Source organism: Hippocampus comes, unplaced genomic scaffold (assembly GCF_001891065.2).
Source record: "Hippocampus comes isolate QL1 unplaced genomic scaffold, H_comes_QL1_v1.1 scaffold261, whole genome shotgun sequence".
NCBI classification, from domain to species: domain Eukaryota; kingdom Metazoa; phylum Chordata; class Actinopteri; order Syngnathiformes; family Syngnathidae; genus Hippocampus; species Hippocampus comes.
This window is the reverse complement of record NW_017805824.1, coordinates 4,736,318-4,758,061: the sequence shown is the minus strand read 5'-3', so window position 1 is coordinate 4,758,061 and position 21,744 is coordinate 4,736,318. Positions and strand designations below refer to the sequence as shown.

The window sequence follows — 21,744 nt, the reverse complement described above, 5'->3', positions numbered from 1 at the left end:
CTACAGTCATGGCACACAGGGGGCCTTGAAAATAATGTCGTTAATATGCAACAATGACATGAAGGCTCCCAAACAGAAGTTCAAAATCAATTCCGCTATTTTTGTGTATCTGGTTGCTGCTTCCTCTTCTGTTCAAAGCAGAAATATAAAACGCGAGACAGGAGCTTCACTCTTTACTCATTTGTTGTGAGACCCGGTCAAGAGCAACTGCGTCATCGTTTGCGTGTATTGTCAGCGGCATGGATGTGGCGGTAGGTGACCAAAGCTTCTTTCTTTTTTCCTTCCCCACAAAGACGGACAGTTGAGGATGGATTCAAGTTAAAAACGCATTCTTTTGTTTCCACATGGTAGGATTCGCTTGTCAATGGAAGTGTGCTAATAGTTCACCAGCTCCATGAGGGGAAGCACCGATATGAAGTGAAAAATGTCGTCAAGCACCGAAACTCAAGTGGAGGAAAACACATCATAAGGTATTTGGACATTGAAGACTTAAGTCTTTTTTTTTTTTTTTAGGGGGGGTTGTTTGGAGATGTTGATGTGTAAGGAAATGCAGACCAATAAATCGAATGAAAATCTCAACCACACTGCAGAATAAAACACTAAATGTTGTCTTTGGAAAGATACAGTATCTTTCAATCCAGTCCCTGTATTCGGTCTGATTAGATTGTCTCGGTAATGGAATGGCAATATTTGACATAACAAGACAATATTTGATCCGACATTTAGAATGAATTAATTACTAATTCAATATCTATCATCGCATTGGAGGGTGTTGGAAATTCATCATTTCATCATTCTTGTTTTTCTGTTAGGAGAGGAGACACGCTGGTGCAAATAAATGGCACTGACCTGCAGGATTTACCCCCCGATCAGCTGGCTCAGGCCATAGCAAAGGGTCAGCCAATGTTGGTGAGATGATCGCATCTTTCACGGTTGAGCATTGTGTCTGTCCGCCCGCCTACCTATGATTGACAAACCAGAAGTTAATTTTCAGTCCTCCCTGTTGGCAGGAGCACTGACCTACATTTACAACCTAAATTCAAGTTTTTTGTCCATGAAAGCATATTAATTGGCCGCGTTGCTTCCAGTACGTGTGTGTATGTTCGATTGTTTACTCCAATCAGATTTCAACCCAAGGCAAGGCAATCTAATCTGTTCAGGTCCTTGTGAATCAGTAGTGCCGGCCCATGTTACTTTACACTCCATTGGCAATAAGATTGTTTCTTCACCCAATCATATTTTAAAATAGCCTCACAGTAAAGTACTCACAATGACGTCAGGATTTTCCTGCTCTCTGATCATCAAAGCTGATCTTTTATTTTTGTGATCAGACGGTGCACAAGTCAGGCCGGAAGAAGGAGCACTTTAAGCAGCTCTGCTCAATGGAGAATGTTCTCCACCCCATCTCCAAGGAGGCCACCGTACTTGAATTCAGCATGGAAATGGTGCGAGAGGAAGTCCTGCAGCAGAATGAGAGCGGCTTAAGGGGCGATAAAGAAGAGTATGGCGATGCTGAGAACAACCTTTGCCCGGCTGAGGACGAGGAGAAGAAACGGGAAAGCAATTTGCTTGTTGTTACCATGACGGAAACTAGCTTCTCTGTGTTGAGAGGAAGGGGCTGTGATTCTGGGAGCGACTGCCGTGGATGTCATGGGACAGGATGTACCCTCAATGACATTGTCATTGTGGCAAAGTCCAGCAAGGTGACACTTGGTGAGTTCAATTGGCTTTTCACTTACTGGAGGCAAAAATAAGGGAAAAACGATCCACAAACAAGCATCAAGTAAAGATGAGTCTCTGGAGTGGGCACCAAAGCATCACCAGGGAGACAAAAGTTTTGCAGTCGTCCGTGAGCTCCACTGACTGCAAAATATTTCCTTTCAAGTGTTGAAAGACTCGAGATATACACTACTCAAAAAAAGTTTGGGTTACTCTGCCTTCAGCAGAAATTTCAGGATGAACCTAAAATGCCATCTTTTACTTTACAGATTACTTTAATTTCATCTTCTCTAAATGTCCAAATGGTTAATGTTTCAGTACTAGCACAACTTCCAAGATGCAGAATGGAAAATAAAAAGAAAAAATGACAATAGATGTACTGTAATATAGTAAGTATGATCCTTGAATATTTGCAAGAATGTCCACGTCAGTGGATTTCTGTGACTCCTCCACACGCTCTGCATCTCTAGTGCTACCTGCTGATGGCATTCTGAGTTCAGCGACTTCCTGTCTCAGGCCATGCTATCGTGAGACACTGTTGAGCAATTGTTCTTGGTTTCATGATGTCAAAACGTGAACAGCATAAGGAAAAGTATTGTTTAAATTTAAAAAGTAATAAAAAACACTGACCAGTCATACATTCAACGTTTAGAGACAGCCAAATTCAGTTCACTCGAAAAGTTGAAAGTGCATTTTAGGCCTGTCCTGAAATTTCAACAGAAAGAGTAACATCCTCAATGTTTTCAGAAAATAGTATTTACACTTACAATAAACACCTTCTCCATTGCAGGAGTTAGGTTCCTGACCACCGCTGCAATAAATGAAATCTACCATATAAAAATAAGTCTATCGATCTAAAATTAATTTTGCTATGTTGTTTTACAGTTTCAAGAGGAGGGGGCACTTTCAAACAAATGATGGCGTTGAACACAGCAGTTGAACATGTGGCCTCGCACAAATATCTACGAGGGCTTTGTTCACAGAAGACTCTCTATGTTTCACCTCAACCAGGTTTTTCCATACAATTGTCACCCTCAGAATAGAAATTACTCAATGTGTCTCACTTTTCAGTTCATTCATCCGATTCAGTGCATGCTCTGTATAGTACATTCTAGGAATTACTGAACTATAGATTCACTTGTACACAAAACTTGAAATGTTGCTTTGTGAGGACAATTGTCTCGATGTTTTTGTGCTCAGAGAAAATGACCATCTACTGCTACAAGTCAACTTATTTGGACCAAAATTACCCTGTGGTCTTGAACTTCTCAGACTCCGATTGCTTCCTTAAGTGCGCCAAGAAAGAAGAGCGGGTGCTGCTGCAAGTGGAGGTATTGAAAATCTTTCTTTTCAAATTTTGAAAATTCTACTGTAATTGAGCGATCTCACCCAAAAGCCTTTGTAATTGCCTTTAGATACTATAAGATGGTGGCAAATCACTTTTATCTGCTTGACTATGATTTGGACCAACTACCTGAAGCTCCTCCCCTCATTTCAATCTACGTTCGGGGCCCACAAGACGGTGCCAAAGTAACATTTTTATATTTGATATGGCTATGGCCTGAGCACAAAAACAGAAAATACTGTATATGAATTTCTCAGCGAAGATATGTTCCCCACAAAACTCTGCGAATGGGTAAATATGCAAATGTAGTGCCACAAATATGCTAATGATCGCTGTACCACAAGTAGTCTTGAAGAACTTTAAGAGAAGCACAAGTGTGTTAGCAGAAAAAAAAAACATTGACCATGCATTTAACAGAAACAGGGCTAACAATCAAACATACAAATACACAATGAACAGCAATGGCTGACTCACTAGGCCACACCCCTTAAAGGCACACAACGCTCAAATGTACAACAGTATTTGTGACTTTCAGCTTAATTACAGATGTAAAAGATATAAAACCATTTTTTTCACATTTTGTTTGATAAAGTCGTTTATATTATTTCATTTATATTTTATAATACAATATTCATTAACAAAAAACAAAAATGTATTTCAATTCTCTGAAACAGAGAAAATGATAAACAGCCGGGCCGCCTGGCCACTAAACCCCATAAATGGTGAAAATACGTGTACATTTGACAGCCATTATAAACTCCCAAAGCGGGTTGGTTGGCTTAAAAGAAAATGAGCATAAAGTGCATACACTAGACTAGACAATTAAACCGACCTGCAACTTGGTCATAGCACAGAATAGACTTGTATGTGAAAGTACTAGTGTAAATGCCACATTTTTACCATTTTCAACAGCCATATTTGTTTTTGTAGGCAGTGGATAAGAAGATGATGAAAAGCATTTCCATGAACGATGAGACCAAACTTTGTTTCGTCTTCTACATGAAAAGTGACAGCACAAAGCAGCGCACGTTTGAGTCTGCACTCTACAGGGGATGGTACATGCAAATCGCCAGTTCAGCTTCCACAGACTCTGTGGAAATGGCAAAATCAGATGGACACCAAGGACCTCAGTCATTCCTCTTCATCATTCAGACTTAGACTTAGAATTACCCCCCCCCTCCCACAAACCTACCCAACAACACCACATGGGACCTCAGTCATTCCTCTTCATCATTCAGACTTAGAATCCCCCCCACCCCCACAAACCCACCCAACAACACCACATAGATGCTAATTCTTAGCCCATGTGCCTATGGAGTGTCCCATTGTATGTTAGCATGCAGGTATTTAATGCAATGTGATTTTTTATGTTAGCATGCAGGTATTTAATGCAATGTGATTTTGTTTCATGTATTGTGAAGTGGGTTGAGTCACCGGCCACCAAAGTTTACACTTCCTCACAACTCAAATCAAATAATGGGCCAATCGATTGCTTGTACGTCAAGGAGCCATGGTACATTGAAAATGCTACTTTGGATTTTTTTGAATTTACAATATTTGTTGGAGTTTTAAAAAAAAAGGTCCAAATATGCTGAAGTCATTCTTTAATTAATCATTCATCCATTTCTGCGCCATTCGGAATTTCAATTACGGTACACAAAAAGGAGGAGAAAATGGTACGGTACATTCGACAGGCAACATTTATTGTACAGGACATGTACTGACAAACAACTTGAGTACTGATCCAAACCAAATGTAATAAGACTACTGTTATGACGGAATAATATTTTACAAGTTAAAATATTCTGAGGTTTGTGAAAGTCTTTCACATGAGATATGATTTCTGGATTGTAAACTAAACCGATGTTAACAATATACTGAAAATATAGTTGACATTTTATGAAAACATTCTCGTGCTCCTGTCCCTGCACACACATTTTTACATTGCATGTTATCATTAATATTGTGGCATTTACAATCAATATAATAAATTAAATTAAATCATTACACACATAATACACTTCAAGTTTTTCTCGGTCGCTTTGATACATTTCTCAGATCAGGATTGAAATTTGCAAAACAGTAAGTGCATTTTTCAAAACAAACGGCAAAACATCATGGTTCCCCTGCAAAAGCTATGTTCTTTCTCAAAATCTTGAGTACATCTCTCAAAAGTAGGTATTTGCATCATTGAACATGCCATCAGAGGGACAAGTCATTGTGTCATTGTGTATGGATAAGACAGTCAAAGTGCTGAGTCATATTATCAATGTAACAGTTTACACTGGAAGGCTGTTAGAATGCCGCTTAAGTTTTGATGACAAAATCAGTCTCGCCAGATTCTTAATATCATGGCTTCAGTTAAATTTTGACTGCCGGTAAATTAAATTTTTTGCTTTAAAAGTCTCAGGATGCTGGCCACCTCTGCTAAAATCGCCTCCATCCTGAATTCAACAGATCATTCAATTCTACGCCTGAAATGAAATTATGAATGAATAAAAGCTAAACAGAATGTGTTTCAGATTTTCTGGAAAAAAAAAAGAAAAAAAATGACTTCTTTAAAAGTTACACCTTCATCTAGGTGGAAAATTGATTGCAAGAGACTGGGCAAGAGTCAGGTTTCAGTTTTACTCTTTGTACTGTAATTTGTTGACAAATCATCTCATTGCAACATCGAAAGGAGAAGACAGCATTGCATGGCACAACAAAAAAAAATCTATATATATAAACATAGAAGGGTGAACACGGGGGAATCTTCTTATGGATAATTGTAGGATTTACAGTGCAGTTTTAAAACTACCTGTGGACCACATTCTCATCCGCATCACAACACTTGTCTTCACTTGCTGTGAGTGATTTCAAAAAACTGGTTGATGATTGGTTGATCTAATGCTCCACAAATTTCTCTTTGTTCGAAAACATTTTCAAGATCCTCCTGGTGAAAAAATGTCTCAAGGTAATGTATCGAAATACACTTGACATAATACTATGACAACTTCTTTAACCACTTTTGCATGTCAAGATTTATATGAAAAACGAATGCCAAATTGTTTTGGGGTGTGAGATAATTCAACAAAGACCTTTTATAATACATAACCAATAGATCATGTTGAACACAGCAGAGAAATGTCAATAATAATTTGCATGGATGCGCCAACGCATTTACACCATGTCCAAAGAAATGAGAAACTGCTTTTTTTGATGTGCACAAGTGACACAATGATGTGAAAATTGAACAAGTAGTCTTGAAAAATTCTATCCTAATCTGAGAAATATACCTAAGCAACTGAGAAAAACTTGAACACTGATAAACACACATTAACAATGCCATCGAGTGTACATGAAAGAAACCTAGGAATATATTTAAAGGTACATGTATGGCTCTGTTATACTGCTTTGAGTATTTTACAACACAGTACTGTACAGCGCACAGTAAGTGGGCGACTGCGCAGGAATGTTGGTGACACATATACTACTCACAAAAAGTTAAGGAGAGTCGGGCTCACCCGAAAGCTGAATATTCCTAACCTCCCCAGAGTGATGATGAGCTCATGTTACTTTTCCTTTCTTCCGCTGGGACAAGATGAGAAAAAAATTCTCAGAGACCGGTTTGTTCATCATTCGTGTCATCATAGGCTCTGTTGGTCTGTCCCTCCGGCTCAGGCTCGTAAGGATTTTCCACCCCCATGTTTTTCGACTTCCTGCAAAGGTAGATGAACATAACGTGTCATCTGCATGGACGTGACGTGGGTGTCGAACGTGAAGCGACTTCGACTTACTTCCTACGCTCTCTGATGCCAGAGATGATGAGGAGGAGCCCCATTAGCACCACCACTCCCATAACCACTCCAAACACAACCAGCCACACCTCCACCGGTTGCTCCACAGGAGGTGAAAGCGTTGCCGGGATACCGTCAAACTCTAGTGTGTGGTCATCCAGCTGGAAAGCGTCGTTGATTCGGCCTCGGGATAGTCTGTGATCCACGCAAGACATATCGCTCGAATATCTTCAAGGAATTATCCTCACTTCTCATTATTTCCACTGGAAAGTTTCCAATTTGGCGTATTTCCCAAATTCCCCGTCTTAACTTCCCATGAAAATTTACAGCAAAATTTCCCACCCCTTTGTAACCAAAAGAAGAGAAGGAAGTCAAATCATTAATAATATAAAGTACATACGTGTACATATGTACTGTCACTTGTTATTAAAATGAGAGTTTTACGTTTTTTTTCAGAAATAATGTTTGAAAAATTAACATCTGCGACTCAACTTTCCTACATTGTGTACATTGTGTCATTAGTTTGAGATCCTTTTTAAACTGATGCAATAATAAATATTTCTGTGAATATGATTTTAAAATACCTTTGCTATTTGTGGTTTTATGATGGCAACAGTGTGATAATGGATTTAAATTATTTGCAAATATGAATAAATTTCCACTGAAAAGCTGTCAAATCATTTTCAACAAGCAGTGGCAATAGTAAAGAGCAGCAAAAGCTCAGTGTGTATGGACTTGACAGTGAGGACTTCTGAAAGGGACAACTCATGTCTAAATGAAGCTCCTCAAATCATTTCAGACAGTAGAGTTTACTGACACTAAGATTCTTTAACGTGGTGGCAAAGCATGATTTTTGTCTTTAAATAAAGATCACCTACTCAGATCAACAGAAGTCCTCTGCAACAAGATGACAGACGTTTGCGACAATGCACTACTTCTGTCGAACTGAAACTGCTCAACTCACTTCTACATAGTTCCTTGGCACCAACATGCCACAAGATAACTATGTGGTGGTTCACACCACTACAACTTTTCTGTAATGGTCAAATTTATTGAGATGCCCCTAGATGTGGCTACATTCAAGTTTGGCCTCACCGTATGGCTGCCTTCAAATCTTCTCTTGGCACGTATACGGATGGATTATTTGGGTTGGTAACCACAATGTAGAAGGAAATCCTGGGCGTCTGTTTGTAAGTTATGACGTTGTCTGCTCTGCAGATACAAAAAAAAACGAGAGAAACGTTGTAACATAGCAGCAGTAACAAGATCAAAAGATGAGACAATGCAAAACATACTGACGTGAAGAGAAGAGTGTTGTTCTTTTGGCTGTAGTACTGTCGCAGGGCATAAGCGACGCTGGCCCTGAACAGGTACTGCTCGTTGGAGTTCCAGGAATACTACAACATCATTTTTTTAGCTGATTATTACATCCAATGTCATTTTTGGTGTGCCATTTTGCAACATATGCTGACTAGTAAAAGGACTACTTACAGCTTCATCACCCATGGCCATTTTTAAACTGAGCCTCACTTTGATGCCATAATCAGAATCTGCAATCATGGTCAATGAATGAATGTATTACATGGGTTCTACTTTAGCAAACAAAGCAATACGGCATTTTTAAAAATCACTTTTCACGCTCATTTTCCATGCACTCATAGTAGGTTCGAGATCATTTTGACCACAGACCCAGAGAAGTTTGTTTTTTTTCTCTCTAAAACATGATACAGATGCTTTGGCAAGCTTTTGAGAACATGCATGGTTATTTTAACTACTCACATGGATCTACTGCTGCATCCCAGCCAACAATGCGGTTATGTTTCATGTTGTCCTCCTTCAGCCAAACGTAAAGTTTTTGGAAATAGTCCAGCAGTGGCCCAGCATCCATCTTGATATCTCCAGATATTGTATGCAAAGCTCGGGTCCAGGACTGGGACCGACCCAACTCTAACATGTTCCTGACAAAACAATGATTAGTGATGACTGCTGAAAGAAAAACTTGGGCCACCACATTAGGTACAACTACACAAACTAATGAGATAAAATAAAATACGGCTGTTAATGTAAAGCTAACACAGTATTAACCCTTCCTTGCACCCTATACCCTGATAACATGATAAGCTGTCTACTGTAGTAACCGCTCTCCTTGAAAGGGTTAAAAAAAAAAAGCAGAACTGTGAACATGGGACGATCTCCTTGGGGAACTTTGCACATTGTGAAATGTATGCGTACACTGTACATTCCTGGCTTTTGGGCCATAAATTCCTGTCTGTATTGCAACAATTATATTTTCTTGTTGTGAGCAATTTCAGAAAAATGTTTGATCATCGGTCGATTTAATGCTTCACACCTGTCCCTTCATTGGAAAGTCAAGATGCTTGAGGGAAAAAGCCTACTTGAATCAGGCTTCACCAGCATGGAAGAAGATGTAGCTTGCACAGTGGCGTGTTATGTCGCATTTTTGTACAGTATTGAAAGTTTCTGTAGTTGTGACGTCATGTTGACAACAAGAAGAGGTGGATTAAGTTCAGTCATTAGCCGCTTCCTTTCTTTCTTTTTTCAGGCTGCCCAAATTAAAATGTTGAAAGGAGAAGTGACAATGTTACCTGAGCTTGGTGCCTGCCGCTGTTGAACCGGTGATGTCACACGAAGACAAGGCATCGGACTGACCGGCAGCATGACAAAGGGCTTTTTGGAACTGGAACTGGTAAATGGTTCTTGTGAAGTACCTATATGTAAAGCCATGAAAAAAACAAAAACAAAAAAAAAACAAAACACAAAGATGATCGTTGTTAACGTTTCTCAGAATCATGTACAGTATTTGATTTGGTTTCATGGATCTGTGTGTGTGTATATATCACACATCGGTTTGTAATTAACCATCCATCCATCCGTAGTGTATGGCATTCCTGATTTATTATGTGATGACATAATAGTATGTGACGTTGTGTACCTGGAAGAGTGTGGAATAAAGCGGGAATGGGAATGGTGCAAGTCCAGTCTGCTCAATGGTGGTTAATAAGAGATGAGGACACGACACCATCCATCCATCATTATATCTACTTTATTTTGTAATGTTTTGAATGGCGCACTGAGTATATGTGTAAGCAAGATAAAACTAGAGAATACTTATTTTTTACTCATCTTTTGATGAAAAATCTTAATTGGAGCTAATTCTCACACAGAAGCTTGAATTGTTGGGCTTTTGCGTAAACCTAAAATGTACTACAAGCATTACAGGTCAACTGAATTTGACCTTCTCTAAACTTGTGAATAAAAATGTCTGTTTTACCTGATGAAGGAATAGTCTCCAGAGACGTGGAACAGAGCAGCAGGGTCACAGTAAGTCTCATCCCTCGGCACGGGCTCCACCACGCCAACTAGCTCCCTCCTGTTAGGTTAGACAACGCTGATTGGAGCAGATGATTGAACCAGCAGGGATTTCTATTGTTTCCAATTAAATGATTCACTGTCTGTAAGGAGGTAAAGTGTCTGTCTGCCTACTTCATCTCCCACCAGCGCTCCATCCATTTATCCTGTGGGATGTTTCCTGCAAAGACCTGCCACCTCCACTCCTCCAACATGTAGGTGAAAGGCAGAGTGGCCACAATGGTGAGCGCCTGTTTTAGCAGGAAGTTCATCTCTGTCTCTATGGCGATAAAATAAGAAAAAATGAATTTTTATACATTGTCAAAATTACGTGTAGTGTTGACGTTGAGCCACTTGATGGCAAAAACCACAAGCTTGACAGATAACGAGCTAGCTAGCTAGCTAGCTAAATAGATGCTAGCAAGATGATGGATGGGCAGATGAGTGGGATGAAGGATGGAAAGTTTTACGATTAAGTTGATGCATTTTAGTATGTGGGGTGAATAAATTCATAAATAGTACAACACAAAACAGTTGAATTGACAATAAATGAATCAATATGCAAGGTGACATTTGTATGTGAATAAGAAATGAGGATGGTAGTGAAGAAATGAGAAGAATTAAAAGGATAAATCTATCATACCAAATCTAGTCACATGTTTTAAAGAACCTTGTTTTTTTTTTTTTTTACCTTTATCATAGGTGAAGTTAGAAGGCAGGAGGTCGAGGCTCTGCAGGTGCTTAGGTGTGGCAGCAGACAGGGACATGATCTCGCCAACGGCCTCGTGGAAACCCTCATTGGCACCGTCTCTCAGGAGGTAGGACAAGTTCCGATAAGCCATCTGGTACTGGTTGTGGCCCATCTCATGGTGGACAGTCAGAAAGTTCTCCATGTTGACTTGAGTGCACATTTTGATCCTGAGGGTGGTACGAGATATGTCGACGATGGCACTTTTATTGGGGAATAAAGATGTGTTGTGATACCATATCAGATATAGAGTACCAATAAAACAAATTGCGATAATGTTCCTGATGAGTCATAGAGATAGAACAAACATTAAATCAATGAAGTTGAGAAGAAAACAAGCCGCATTGGGAGCATGCTATCAAGTGCCATTAATTTAGCTTTATTGTCCCTGGATGCAATAATGTGAAAACGTGACGGTCAAAGATTTAAAAAAAAAAAAAAGCTTGTTCAGCTAAAATTACTTGTGCAATTTAATCTCTTTTTTGTTGAATAATAATTAAAGTAAAAAGTGAAAAATACTTTACATTACTTAATGATTCAATAAACATTTTTATTGCACATAAAAGGTAAATAAAATTGTTCCCCCAATGTATGAAAATGAAAGGTTCTTTCTACTTGAATATAAAAATTGGGCCCAATAGTGTTAACTAGTGGTTTATTGTGTACTAGTAGGCTAAAAAGTGGCACAAGTAGTGGGAAGAAATGAATTTGTAAGGAAGTCGTTTTATTAGTCCGCTGAATTGTTTACTGCTGAGGACAAAGTGCATGCTGTAATATGGACCTTAAAATGGACAGCAACGGTATGGAATACATGCTTGAACGACTTGCCATACTGTACGTTAGCTCATATTTCTCTTGTTTCTTTGTACTTTGTTCAACTTTATCTATGATGTCAATGTGTGTGTGTGTGTGTGTGTGTGTGTGTGTGTGTGTGTGTGTGTGTGTGTGTGTGTGTGTGTGTGCGTGCGTGTTACCTAAAGTCCTTTCTGTTCCCCATGTCCCAGGCTGTGGGATGACAGACCACCTTGCGTCCATCTTCAGGCTTCACCAGCATGGAGTTGTTCCAGAAGTTGTCAAACATTTTATACAAGCCCACCGATTCAAAAAACTTCTCCGCCTCTTCAAATAGTCGGCGCTCAGTCCAGCCCTGAAATTCACGTTGACGTGGATTGAAAATTGATGGATACAAATTTCCATGTGCTGTTTGTGATGCACTGTATTTGTATTTATGCATAAACACTCTTACCTTCTACACTCTATTCACAAATCTCGACTCATGGATTGAGTGATTAACTATTTCTCTTGTTTCTTTGTACTTTGTTCAACTTTATCTATGATGTCAATGTGTGTGTGTGTGTGTGTGTGTGTGTGTGTGTGTGTGTGTGTGTGTGTGTGTGTGTGTGTGTGTGCGTGCGTGCGTGCGTGTTACCTAAAGTCCTTTCTGTTCCCCATGTCCCAGGCTGTGGGATGACAGACCACCTTGCGTCCATCTTCAGGCTTCACCAGCATGGAGTTGTTCCAGAAGTTGTCAAACATTTTATACAAGCCCACCGATTCAAAAAACTTCTCCGCCTCTTCAAATAGTCGGCGCTCAGTCCAGCCCTGAAATTCACGTTGACGTGGATTGAAAATTGATGGATACAAATTTCCATGTGCTGTTTGTGATGCACTGTATTTGTATTTATGCATAAACACTCTTACCTTCTACACTCTATTCACAAATCTCGACTCATGGATTGAGTGATTAACTTTTTTTTTTTTTTTTTTAATTATAAAACGTTCTCCGAAAAACTCATCTGTTTGCCCTTTTTGTGCTCATGCCAAAGTCCTGTCTAATGTAAAGGTATTGCTTTGGCACTATTTTGTAGTATCTTGGTGCCAAGGAACTACATTGCAGTGGGTTGAGGAGCTTCATTTCATGCTTTTCTGCTATCTCATGGCAACTATGTTGAAGTGAATGGAAGAGTAAACAGACTCTGTTTTACTGCACCTTTTCCACCATTGTTTTGCTGACATCAATCTCACCCTGGTAGGGCATTGACAGAGGATACAAGTTAGTCCAGAATCTTCCCCACATGTCGCCTAGTATAATCACATGGAAACAAAAGGACAAAAAAATCATCCAATATCCAAAACCAAAGAAAAAATATGGAATGTAAATTCAGAGCTACTGATTACTTGGAGGCAACCACAATCTGAAAAATAATAAAACTGTACCCAAGAGATGCGCTGGCAGAGGTCCTTGTTCATCAATATGCCCTTTGTGTACTTTCATCAGCTTAGCCCTCACGTAGGCATGTAGCTCCTTGTATAAGGGCAGGATCTGTGGGAAGACATCTTGCTATTTGTATCCAGGCACACATAATGGACATTCTCTCTTCCTTCCAAGACACTATACAGACGTACCTGTTTATAGATGGAGCGTACATCTTCCATCAGCTGATCCCTGGTATAATCGTATGGACTTTCCTCATCAATAGTCTCATAGTTATATCTCCAGTAAGCGCCATAGTCCTCAAACCCTTCAAGTGCATCGATTAAAGGAGAAAATTTTAAAAAAATCTATAAAAATACCGTAAGAGGTTATTTTATGGCACTATGGGTATTAACCTGAATAGCATAAAATTGCGCACTTTGCGGTAAAAAGATCAATTATGATTCATCAATTGAAGTGTATAAAACAAAATATCCTGAATATTAAAAGATTGAAAAAGCAACAAACAAGTTAACTTCATCATATAGTTATGAAATTTGTACTGGCTTAGTCAGGCCAGCGTCAGTGAACTAAAGTAGTAGCCCTGGGCCAGCGGGCCAATGTTAATATAGAATCCTGATATTTCCAATTAACTTTGAAAGGCCAGTGATGAAAATTTCTCCGAAAACAGAAGAAGCATTACGAGACAATGAGTGGGATCACCATTCAGTTTTGCAGCTTCGTTCTTCAGAAGCACATAGTCTTCATAGAGCGGCCTCATCCTCTTCCCCACCTCCCTCCTCCAACCCTCCCACACGTGCAGAAGCTCCGAATAGTTGCGGCTGGTGGCCATCACGTGTTCCAGGACTGTAAAAAAACAGCACAACTTAGTCAGCAAACTGAAACTCCCCTAAAGTATTGGCTAATCCCAAAAACTATGACAGTCGAAGTTTGGCTTTAATGGACGCCTTTTCGTTAAGAATGAAATTCAGAATCTTCTCATGTGATTTTTGGCACAGATAATTGATGGTAATCGTTAGACCCCTCGGTCACTCGGAATGCGGATGAATGGTTTCTGAGTTTGATTCCCATGAGTATTTTTTGGTAGACAGTGTTGTGAAACAGTGTTTACTTCTGCGATGGGTTAGATGCAGAGGTCTTATTTTTGGTGCTCATACAGTGCAGTGCACACAATGTACCTTTATCGTTTTCTTGCAGTCATCATGTGATTATCACTGTTGTTAATACGTCTGTAGTTGTGCCCATTGTTGTCTCATTCCTCCCCATGGTGCTTAACGCTTCGATACAGTTTTCTCTGTTCGGTCTATTCATTTCAACACAACCAAGTAAGATTTCTAGCAGTTTTTTAGATCCACTTAATTTCTTTAGCATTTTTTTTTAACCATACAAAAAGAATCTTTTTTTTTTTTAATGATGGTAAAAAATACAGATACAAAACTTGGACGGTAAATACTTTTTTACGATCAAATTTCAGACTTTTTCATTTTTTTCAAATATGTGAGGAATTCAACATTTTAAATTTAAATTCAGATGGCACAAAAATCCCACAAGATATATCTTTGCAACTAGATTCTATTTTTTTGTTTACGCTGAATATTTTCATGGTTAAAAATTCTATTTTAACCACGAAATGCTGCATCTTAAATTCAAATTCAAAGTCAGATGGCACAAAAGTCTAGATCAGATCAGCCATATAAATCTAGATTTGCACAGTGCAAGTTTTTCTTTGCCAAGTGCTTCCTCATGTGGGGTTTTCTTGAACATATGAGGAGTGGGGGTGTTGACCTACTCAGTGTGTGAAATGCTTTGAGATAAATTCTGTTTTGAATTGGCGCAGCACAAATAAAATTGACTTTACTTGTAAAAAGGCAACCGCAAAAAAACTGTGCAAGCAGCGGCCATTCCGATGGAACATTAAACTACTTTATCAACAAAGGAAAACACCTTTCAAAGCACAATTGGTCAGATTAAAGCAAATCTTTTGTTCAGTATTGCAGTTTGCTTTCGGTCATAATCCTAACAATTAAAAAAAAAAAAAAAAAAAAAGACAAGTATACATCCTTTGCGTGTTAATTATAAACTGCCCCACTCCATAAGCGCCTGTTAGCTTATTAACAGCGTGTACCTGGCTCCAAAGTCTGACAGTTAAGCGGGTCGTCCATCATGCACACAGTTGCTGTGCTGTAGATTGTACTCATGTCACTCATGATCTTGCTCAGCTGCAGGCAGATTTGCAAGAAAAAAAAGGGGAACTTGGTGAGATCTTGAAAACACAGTAAGAGGGAAGACAGCTTTTGAATAGACGAGAGAATTTTAACAAATGGAACTGAACCGTGAGTCTTACGTGTGAAGCTTTATCCTGTGACAGAGCACCAGCACCTTTGTCTTGTAGTGTGATGAGCTGCAATTTGATCTGAGGATCCTTGATTTCCTTAATGGGGAATTTCTGAGCCTGCTCTGACCTTTCGGTGTAGAACTTGCCCCACATTTGACCCTGTTCTGACTAGAGACATGAAAACAAACGCATTAAATATGCCATCCACACGGTCTAGAGGCTGATTTGAAGAAAAAAAAAAGACTCCAAATTCTCACCAATTTCTCTGAGTTCTCCTTTGTGATGTTGGTGTTGTAGGCCCATGATGCCAGTGAGTACTGGTACATACGCTCACTGGCCTCCTCATCAAACTTTCGCAGGAAGTCCTGTGCCTCATTCTCCACTAGCGACTGAGAAGAAAGAGAAAAACAGAAAGCCAGCGCGCAAAGGAAAATCTTTCCTGACATGCTGAGACTCACACACAATCACACTCTGAGAAGGAAGGACACTGAACACTCTTATACACTTTCCATAATCTTCTGCACTGCCTTGGCCTTTGGACAGAGTCATAACTGAGGGTGTATCTGAGTTTATGTTAATAGATAGCGTGGTTCATTCCAGCGACCACTGAGCTGGTGCTTGAAAACGAAATAATAGACATTCCTCGGACGCTGTAAAATGAGTTTGACACAATTTATGAATGAGCATGTTTAAAGTAGCTGCCCTGGCGCCTCACAATGACAACCTGTGGTTAGTGAGAAGCCGGCATGTACTGCATGTTGAGAACTGCGTAGAGGTCATTCCACAATTGGAGGGCATTTCCTGCCCTCCTCCCATGACAAAATAAAATAAAACTTAGATCAAAATCGTATCTAAATAAATGTTTTACATGAAACAGTTGAGATTTGAGGTAAATATATTGTACTTTTTAAATACAACTGAACAGATGTACTGGGTTAAAAGGTTTAAGCTACTTGAACATTATGTACAAATCAATTCCAGTGAAGTTGGAACATTGTGTTAAACAAAATACAAAACACAGTTATTTGCAAATCATGTTCAACCTATATTTAATTGAATTCACAACTAAGACATAATATTTAATGTTCGAACTGATCGACTTTATTGTTTTTAGCATATAATCTTTAACTTGGAATTTTATGGCTGCGACACATTCCAAAAAAGCTCGGAAATGAGGCAAAAAAAAAGACGGAGAAAGTTGAGGAATGCTCATTAAACACCTGTATGGAACATCCCACAGGTGAACAAACTAACTGGGAACAAGTGGATGCCTTGATTGTATAAAAGGAGCTTCCCTTGAATAGCTCAGTCATTCACAAGCAAAGATAGGGTGAGGTTCACCTCTTGTTAAGTACTGCGTGAGATAATAGTCAAGCAGCTTGAGCACAATGTTCCTCAATGTACAACGGCAAGGAATTTAGGGATTTCATCACCTACCACATTCTGCAAATGTTACAACAGTGTGGCTTGTCATGAAGGAGTATGGGTACTAGAGTGGCCTGCCTGCAGTCCAGACACGAATTGAAAATTTGTGGCATGTTATGAAGCGTAAAATATGATAACAGAGAACCCGGACTGTTGAACAGCTGAAGCTGTACATCAAGCAAGAATGGGAAAGAATTCCGCCTACAAAGCTTCAACAATGAGTCTTCTCAGTTCTCAAACATTAATTGAATGTTGTTAAAAGAAAAGGTGATGCAAGACAATGGTAAACATGACCCTGTCTCACCTTTTTTGGAAAGTGTCGCAGCCGTAAAATTCTAAGTTGATGATTATTTGCTAAAAACAATAAAGTTTACCAGTTTTAACATTAACTATCTTGTCTTTGTATTGTATTCAATAAAATATAGGTTTAACATGATTCACAAATCACTGTATTTTATAGTAATTAGACTCTGATTTTGTCTTTCATCATTCAAGTAAAATTCTAAGAGCTTTTATTATAATATCTCAGACCATGGGTAAGCCTAAATTCAAGTTTTTCTTCACCCCCCATATGTTTTCAGCCATTATAGAGTGTGGCACTGAAACCAAAGTGATACAATTGCTTATTAATATCAGAAAGAGACATGATCAAATCATTTTTTTCCCTTATATAGCTACATTTCAATGCGATTATTTTTATTTGTCTCCTTCTTGAAAAATTCGTATTTGATCACCGTGTCCCTGTGATGTCAAGAAACAAGAGGAAATAATAGAACAGTGCAATTCCTTATCAGCTCGCAGTGAATTTCATAGCATCATAAACAGCAAGTCACCTGTTGGGCCTTACATGTTGATAACAGAGCAGCAAAGGGTAGTGCTGTACTGTATTTATTATTGTCATTCATTACCAGCACCAAAAGATTATTTAACAGTCATTTCCTACCATGAAAAATGTAACAGCACAACAATAGCATTGAGTACATTACACCTATTCTCCTTTTCTTTATATTTTAGAATGCCATTGACTTAAGTTAATGTCGGGGTTCCTTTTAAGAACTCTACTTGTTTTCATAAAATACGACCAGTTCTACTTCACAGAAACACTGTCATAAGCAAACAGCGTCCTCTTTTGGTTGTAGTTGGAGATGCATTCTTAATATAATGTCGCACCTTTTCCACTTAAATTGGCCAAAAAGCAAACGAATAGAGACAATATAGCAAATGAACGCTGGAAAACACAAATATGTCTGTCTAAACGTACTCGGATAGGGTTTTCTAACCTTTATTGAGTCAAAGCACATATTTTATATGAAAAAAAAATCCCCCAACACATCTGCCATTCAAAAATTCACCCACATAAGGTGTTTTTCGGTTGTTATCATTAGCTAATTTAGCATTTTCTTGTCAGTCGTTTCACAACGTTAGCAAAGCTGTGGGAGCACATTGTTTTGACAGCGCGTCCAATATATATTTTTTTATTCTCAACGACCAGAGGCAAGTTAATAATAAAAGGGAAGTGTTGTTTTTTTCTTCATTGTCCCTTGCCAAGTTATTGAATGTTTATTGTAAATTATTGACAGTAAAGAGGCATTTTTACTTTTCTACTTAGATAAGTAGCTTATGGTGTAGTGGTACACTAGTCTGACTTGTGTGCGGGCAGCGTGGGATCGGTTCCCACTCAGTGACGATGTGGATGTGGATGTGTATGGTTGTTTGTCTCTATATGTGTCCTGTGACTGTCTGGCCACCAGTTCAGGGGTCATTCCGCCGTTTGCCCAAAATCAGCTGGGATAGGCTACAATAATTCCTACGACCCTGTTCAGGATAAGCGGTGTTAAAATGGATGGATGGATACTTGGGTACATTTCAGTTTGTACTTTTCTATTTTTATCTAATAGCATTGTATCAATGCATCTACTTTTATAGGAGTCTAACATGGTAGCATAGTAACATAATTGCCTTTGTCATTTTTTTTTTTTTGGTCATGATATCAATGAAAAAAAGCAATTATTTTTTTTCTACATAGATTTTCAGTTCTTGTTTGTTAAATTTGCTGTGGTTTTATTTAATAATTTAAAAAATGACTCGTCCTAAGGGTATTAGGCAAATCATATGAGTGCTTTTGCCAGCTCGACTTTGCTGTATACCATTCGGTTAGGCGCTGTCATCTCTGAGTGAGGCGCCTGTAGCGGTTACCCGTCAATCCCGCTGTTGGTCAACCCTTCAAACTTGCCACAACAGCAGATTTAGTGCAGACGTCTCTATACTGACTGAGCCTGGTGGCTATATGGGAATCATGGTGAATGAACGAGACAACAGGCCGGCTTAACGCTTGGACCACACATTCAGCAAAATGTGGTCACTGCACATTGTTTACCAGATGGCCCCTTATGTTGTTCAACTCCTCTGCAAGATACAGTAAAGTGCATTTGTGATTAAATTCACCAGCTTTGTTTACAGTCGTATGTACAACATGTTTGCTTTGGGATTCATACTTGAGCTAATTCAGTGCTGTCCAAATACTGTACACAGCTTGCTTAATGGCTGGCACGACATATGAAAAACATTCAATTAAACATTATGAAGGAGGATTAGGGCCACAGTGAAAAGAAGAAAAACTGTTACAGAAAAATGTTGACATTTTGATTTGATTGAAGGTGTCATGAACGAATATTGTCCTTTACGTCATAAAGTTGAGAGAGAGGCTGTTTTTCCTTAAATACATTACTTTACAATAATCTTCGCTCATCTTGACCTACATTCAATTGTTTTAGAATATTTTTAAACAAAGTAAATGTTGTCAAAATCGCTTTGCATCTTTCTGTTTCTTTGCAAAAAGATATGTAGACCATTTGAAAATGTTTGAAAAAAATACACTGAAAAAAATGGTGTGTTGAATTTACTCAATTTTATTTTGTCAACTGGTTGAACAACATAAAAATCTCTGTAAGTAGGTGTGTAGTCCACTTAAAAATGTATATGGATCCAGATGACTTCATTTCATGCAACCACTTGACAAAATCCATCTGAAAAAAAATTAAACAAAAAATGTTTTCAGTGTATTGCAATACATTAGCATTTGATCTTTTCGAGTGCTGTATTTTTAAACATACAGGTAAGTAAAATCATTTGTATCACTTTTATGGAGGCTATATATATATATATATATATATATAAAAAATTGAATCAATTTACAGCGAGTCCAGTGTTAATGTTCAAACTTTGCACTATGTCACAGTGGCTTACAATTACATTTACATACTTTATAGGAACAAAACCTCTGCTTGGCTTCTGAAGACACCTTGGGCCTACTATGCTGCAGTATCCTAAAGTTGGTCATTGTAGTGGTACTGGGGGTCTTCTTTTTGAGATGGTATTTGATGTAAAAATATGGTCGATACAAACTGAGGAATACCTTTCAAAGCAGTTGGATCTTGTGTAAGGTGGTCTTGCCCACGTCCTGCCATCCCCTCAAGCATGACACTACATAGAAACAATGCAGATATCACCGGAAGTGGAACGCTTGCCCGGAAACCAGCGACATGTGCATCAAGAAAGAAATGTTAGGATCGGGAGTGGTTTATTACCTGACGAAAGGTTAAAAAGCATTTCCGCATATTCTCTTATTTTGAAAATCCCCCGTGTGTTTTCCGGTGTTCGTTTTTCTGTCTTGACGTTGCGCGGAGGCGAGCCCGTCCGTGATCGCAGAGGCGACACGCATCCTCCTCCCTCCTCCTCCTGCACCTCCTCTCACACCACTGACCTGAGCTCCTGAGCTTAGCCGTGTCCTGACTGCATGTGAGTGTGCGTGTGTCTACGCGTGAGCGGGAGTGTGAGTGATGCCCATAGTAGGCCAGCAGAAGCAGCAGCAGCAGCGGCGGCGGCAGCAGCATGGAGGATCTCAAGGAGAACTTTGGATTGCCGCTCGGGAATAACGCGTGGTCGACCTGAACCTCGTCAGGCTGCGCGTTTTGGATATATTTGTTTGGATGTTGTCCCTCTTTCCACCTTTTCTAGACGCTGGGAATTTACATTTGCTTTTCAAGTCTCGTTTGGGGCGTGCAAAATGCCTTTCGCCAAAAGGATTGTGGAGCCGCCGCTTCTGTGCAGGCACCAGATTCCAAACGATGAAGGTCTGCTCTTCGAGGACCTGTGCGCCATCACTAACGTGATTCTGTCCCGGACCTTGCGACAGCTGTCCGACCTGGCCCGGCACGCCTGCTCCTTGTTCCAAGAGCTGGAGAACGACATCGTCAGCACCAACCAGCGGGTCTGGGGGCTCCAGAACAAAATAGGCCAGATCCAGCAGAATGCCAATGCCCTAGACCCCAAAAAGGAGGCAGTGCGTAAGTAGAAGCGGAATAGCCCCCACCCCGCCAGCGATCCCCCCCACCGCCCTACGCCCCAAAATGCACCCACCTGATCCATGTGTGTGTTATTTAAACACTCATTGAATCACGCACGTGTTATTACAGACAGCCGCCAAACGTGTCTCACGACACGCAATTTGACTTATTTGCGCTTTCACATTGGTCCCGCGACGCATTGACTTTTGTGTGCAGATTGGAAGAGCGTGAAAATGTGCGCGCGGGTATATGCATGTGCGTGAAACTGTGCTCGCGCGCGCGATTCTGTGTGTGTGAGGGGCGTGTGTTGCCGCTGCATTGGCCCCGCGTCGCTCTTCCATTTACTGCGGGTTGCGCACACCCACGCACGCACGCACACGCACGCACACACGTACACACGCACACACACACACACACACACACACACACACACACACACACACACACACACACACGCACACAC

General features: G+C 39.7%; 3 protein-coding genes and 1 long non-coding RNA gene across 6 annotated transcripts in view; 3 read left to right on the top strand and 1 right to left on the bottom strand.

Annotated features, from left to right (window-relative positions):
• The first annotated feature begins 139 nt into the window (after positions 1 to 139).
• On the top strand, positions 140 to 4,267 carry LOC109526012 (uncharacterized). Of its 2 annotated transcripts, none has more exons than XM_019887005.1 (7): positions 140 to 251; positions 352 to 470; positions 813 to 909; positions 1,332 to 1,713; positions 2,605 to 2,730; positions 2,992 to 3,050; positions 3,995 to 4,267. In XM_019887005.1, the coding sequence occupies exons 1-7, from the start codon at positions 240 to 242 to the stop codon at positions 4,220 to 4,222; spliced, it is 1,023 nt and encodes a 340-aa protein (XP_019742564.1). In that variant the 5' UTR covers positions 140 to 239; the 3' UTR covers positions 4,223 to 4,267. The 2 variants fall into 2 exon arrangements, with proteins under 2 accessions (XP_019742564.1, XP_019742563.1); XM_019887004.1 differs by having other exon boundaries at positions 2,920 to 3,050.
• A 62-nt stretch (positions 4,268 to 4,329) lies between these two features.
• Positions 4,330 to 4,571, top strand: LOC109526013 (uncharacterized). Its single transcript, XR_002170249.1, has 2 exons — positions 4,330 to 4,407; positions 4,446 to 4,571. It is a non-coding gene; the product is annotated as an uncharacterized LOC109526013 (long non-coding RNA).
• Positions 4,572 to 6,236: 1,665 nt separating this feature from the next.
• Positions 6,237 to 16,378, bottom strand: ace2 (angiotensin I converting enzyme 2). 2 transcript variants are annotated; one of them, XM_019887002.1, is made up of 18 exons: positions 15,768 to 16,375; positions 15,520 to 15,678; positions 15,301 to 15,394; positions 13,878 to 14,021; positions 13,367 to 13,482; positions 13,178 to 13,283; positions 12,951 to 13,042; positions 12,390 to 12,562; positions 10,904 to 11,130; positions 10,348 to 10,492; positions 10,136 to 10,234; positions 9,450 to 9,572; positions 8,623 to 8,801; positions 8,335 to 8,393; positions 8,143 to 8,240; positions 7,939 to 8,055; positions 6,844 to 7,038; positions 6,237 to 6,765 (listed from the first exon to the last, which is right to left on the bottom strand). In XM_019887002.1, exons 1-18 carry the CDS (start codon positions 15,954 to 15,956, stop codon positions 6,663 to 6,665), a joined length of 2,418 nt encoding a protein of 805 aa, XP_019742561.1. In that variant the 5' UTR covers positions 15,957 to 16,375; the 3' UTR covers positions 6,237 to 6,662. The 2 variants fall into 2 exon arrangements, with proteins under 2 accessions (XP_019742561.1, XP_019742562.1); XM_019887003.1 differs by lacking the exon at positions 6,237 to 6,765 and having other exon boundaries at positions 6,926 to 7,038; positions 8,139 to 8,240; positions 15,768 to 16,378.
• A 4,599-nt stretch (positions 16,379 to 20,977) lies between these two features.
• Positions 20,978 to 21,744, top strand: part of nhsb (Nance-Horan syndrome b (congenital cataracts and dental anomalies)) — a 51,066-nt gene continuing 50,299 nt past the window's right edge. Inside the window, exon 1 of the mRNA XM_019886754.1 lies at positions 20,978 to 21,281. Within this exon, the coding sequence (XP_019742313.1) occupies positions 21,002 to 21,281 (280 nt within the window). The 5' untranslated portion in view covers positions 20,978 to 21,001. The remainder of the gene's footprint in view (positions 21,282 to 21,744) is intronic.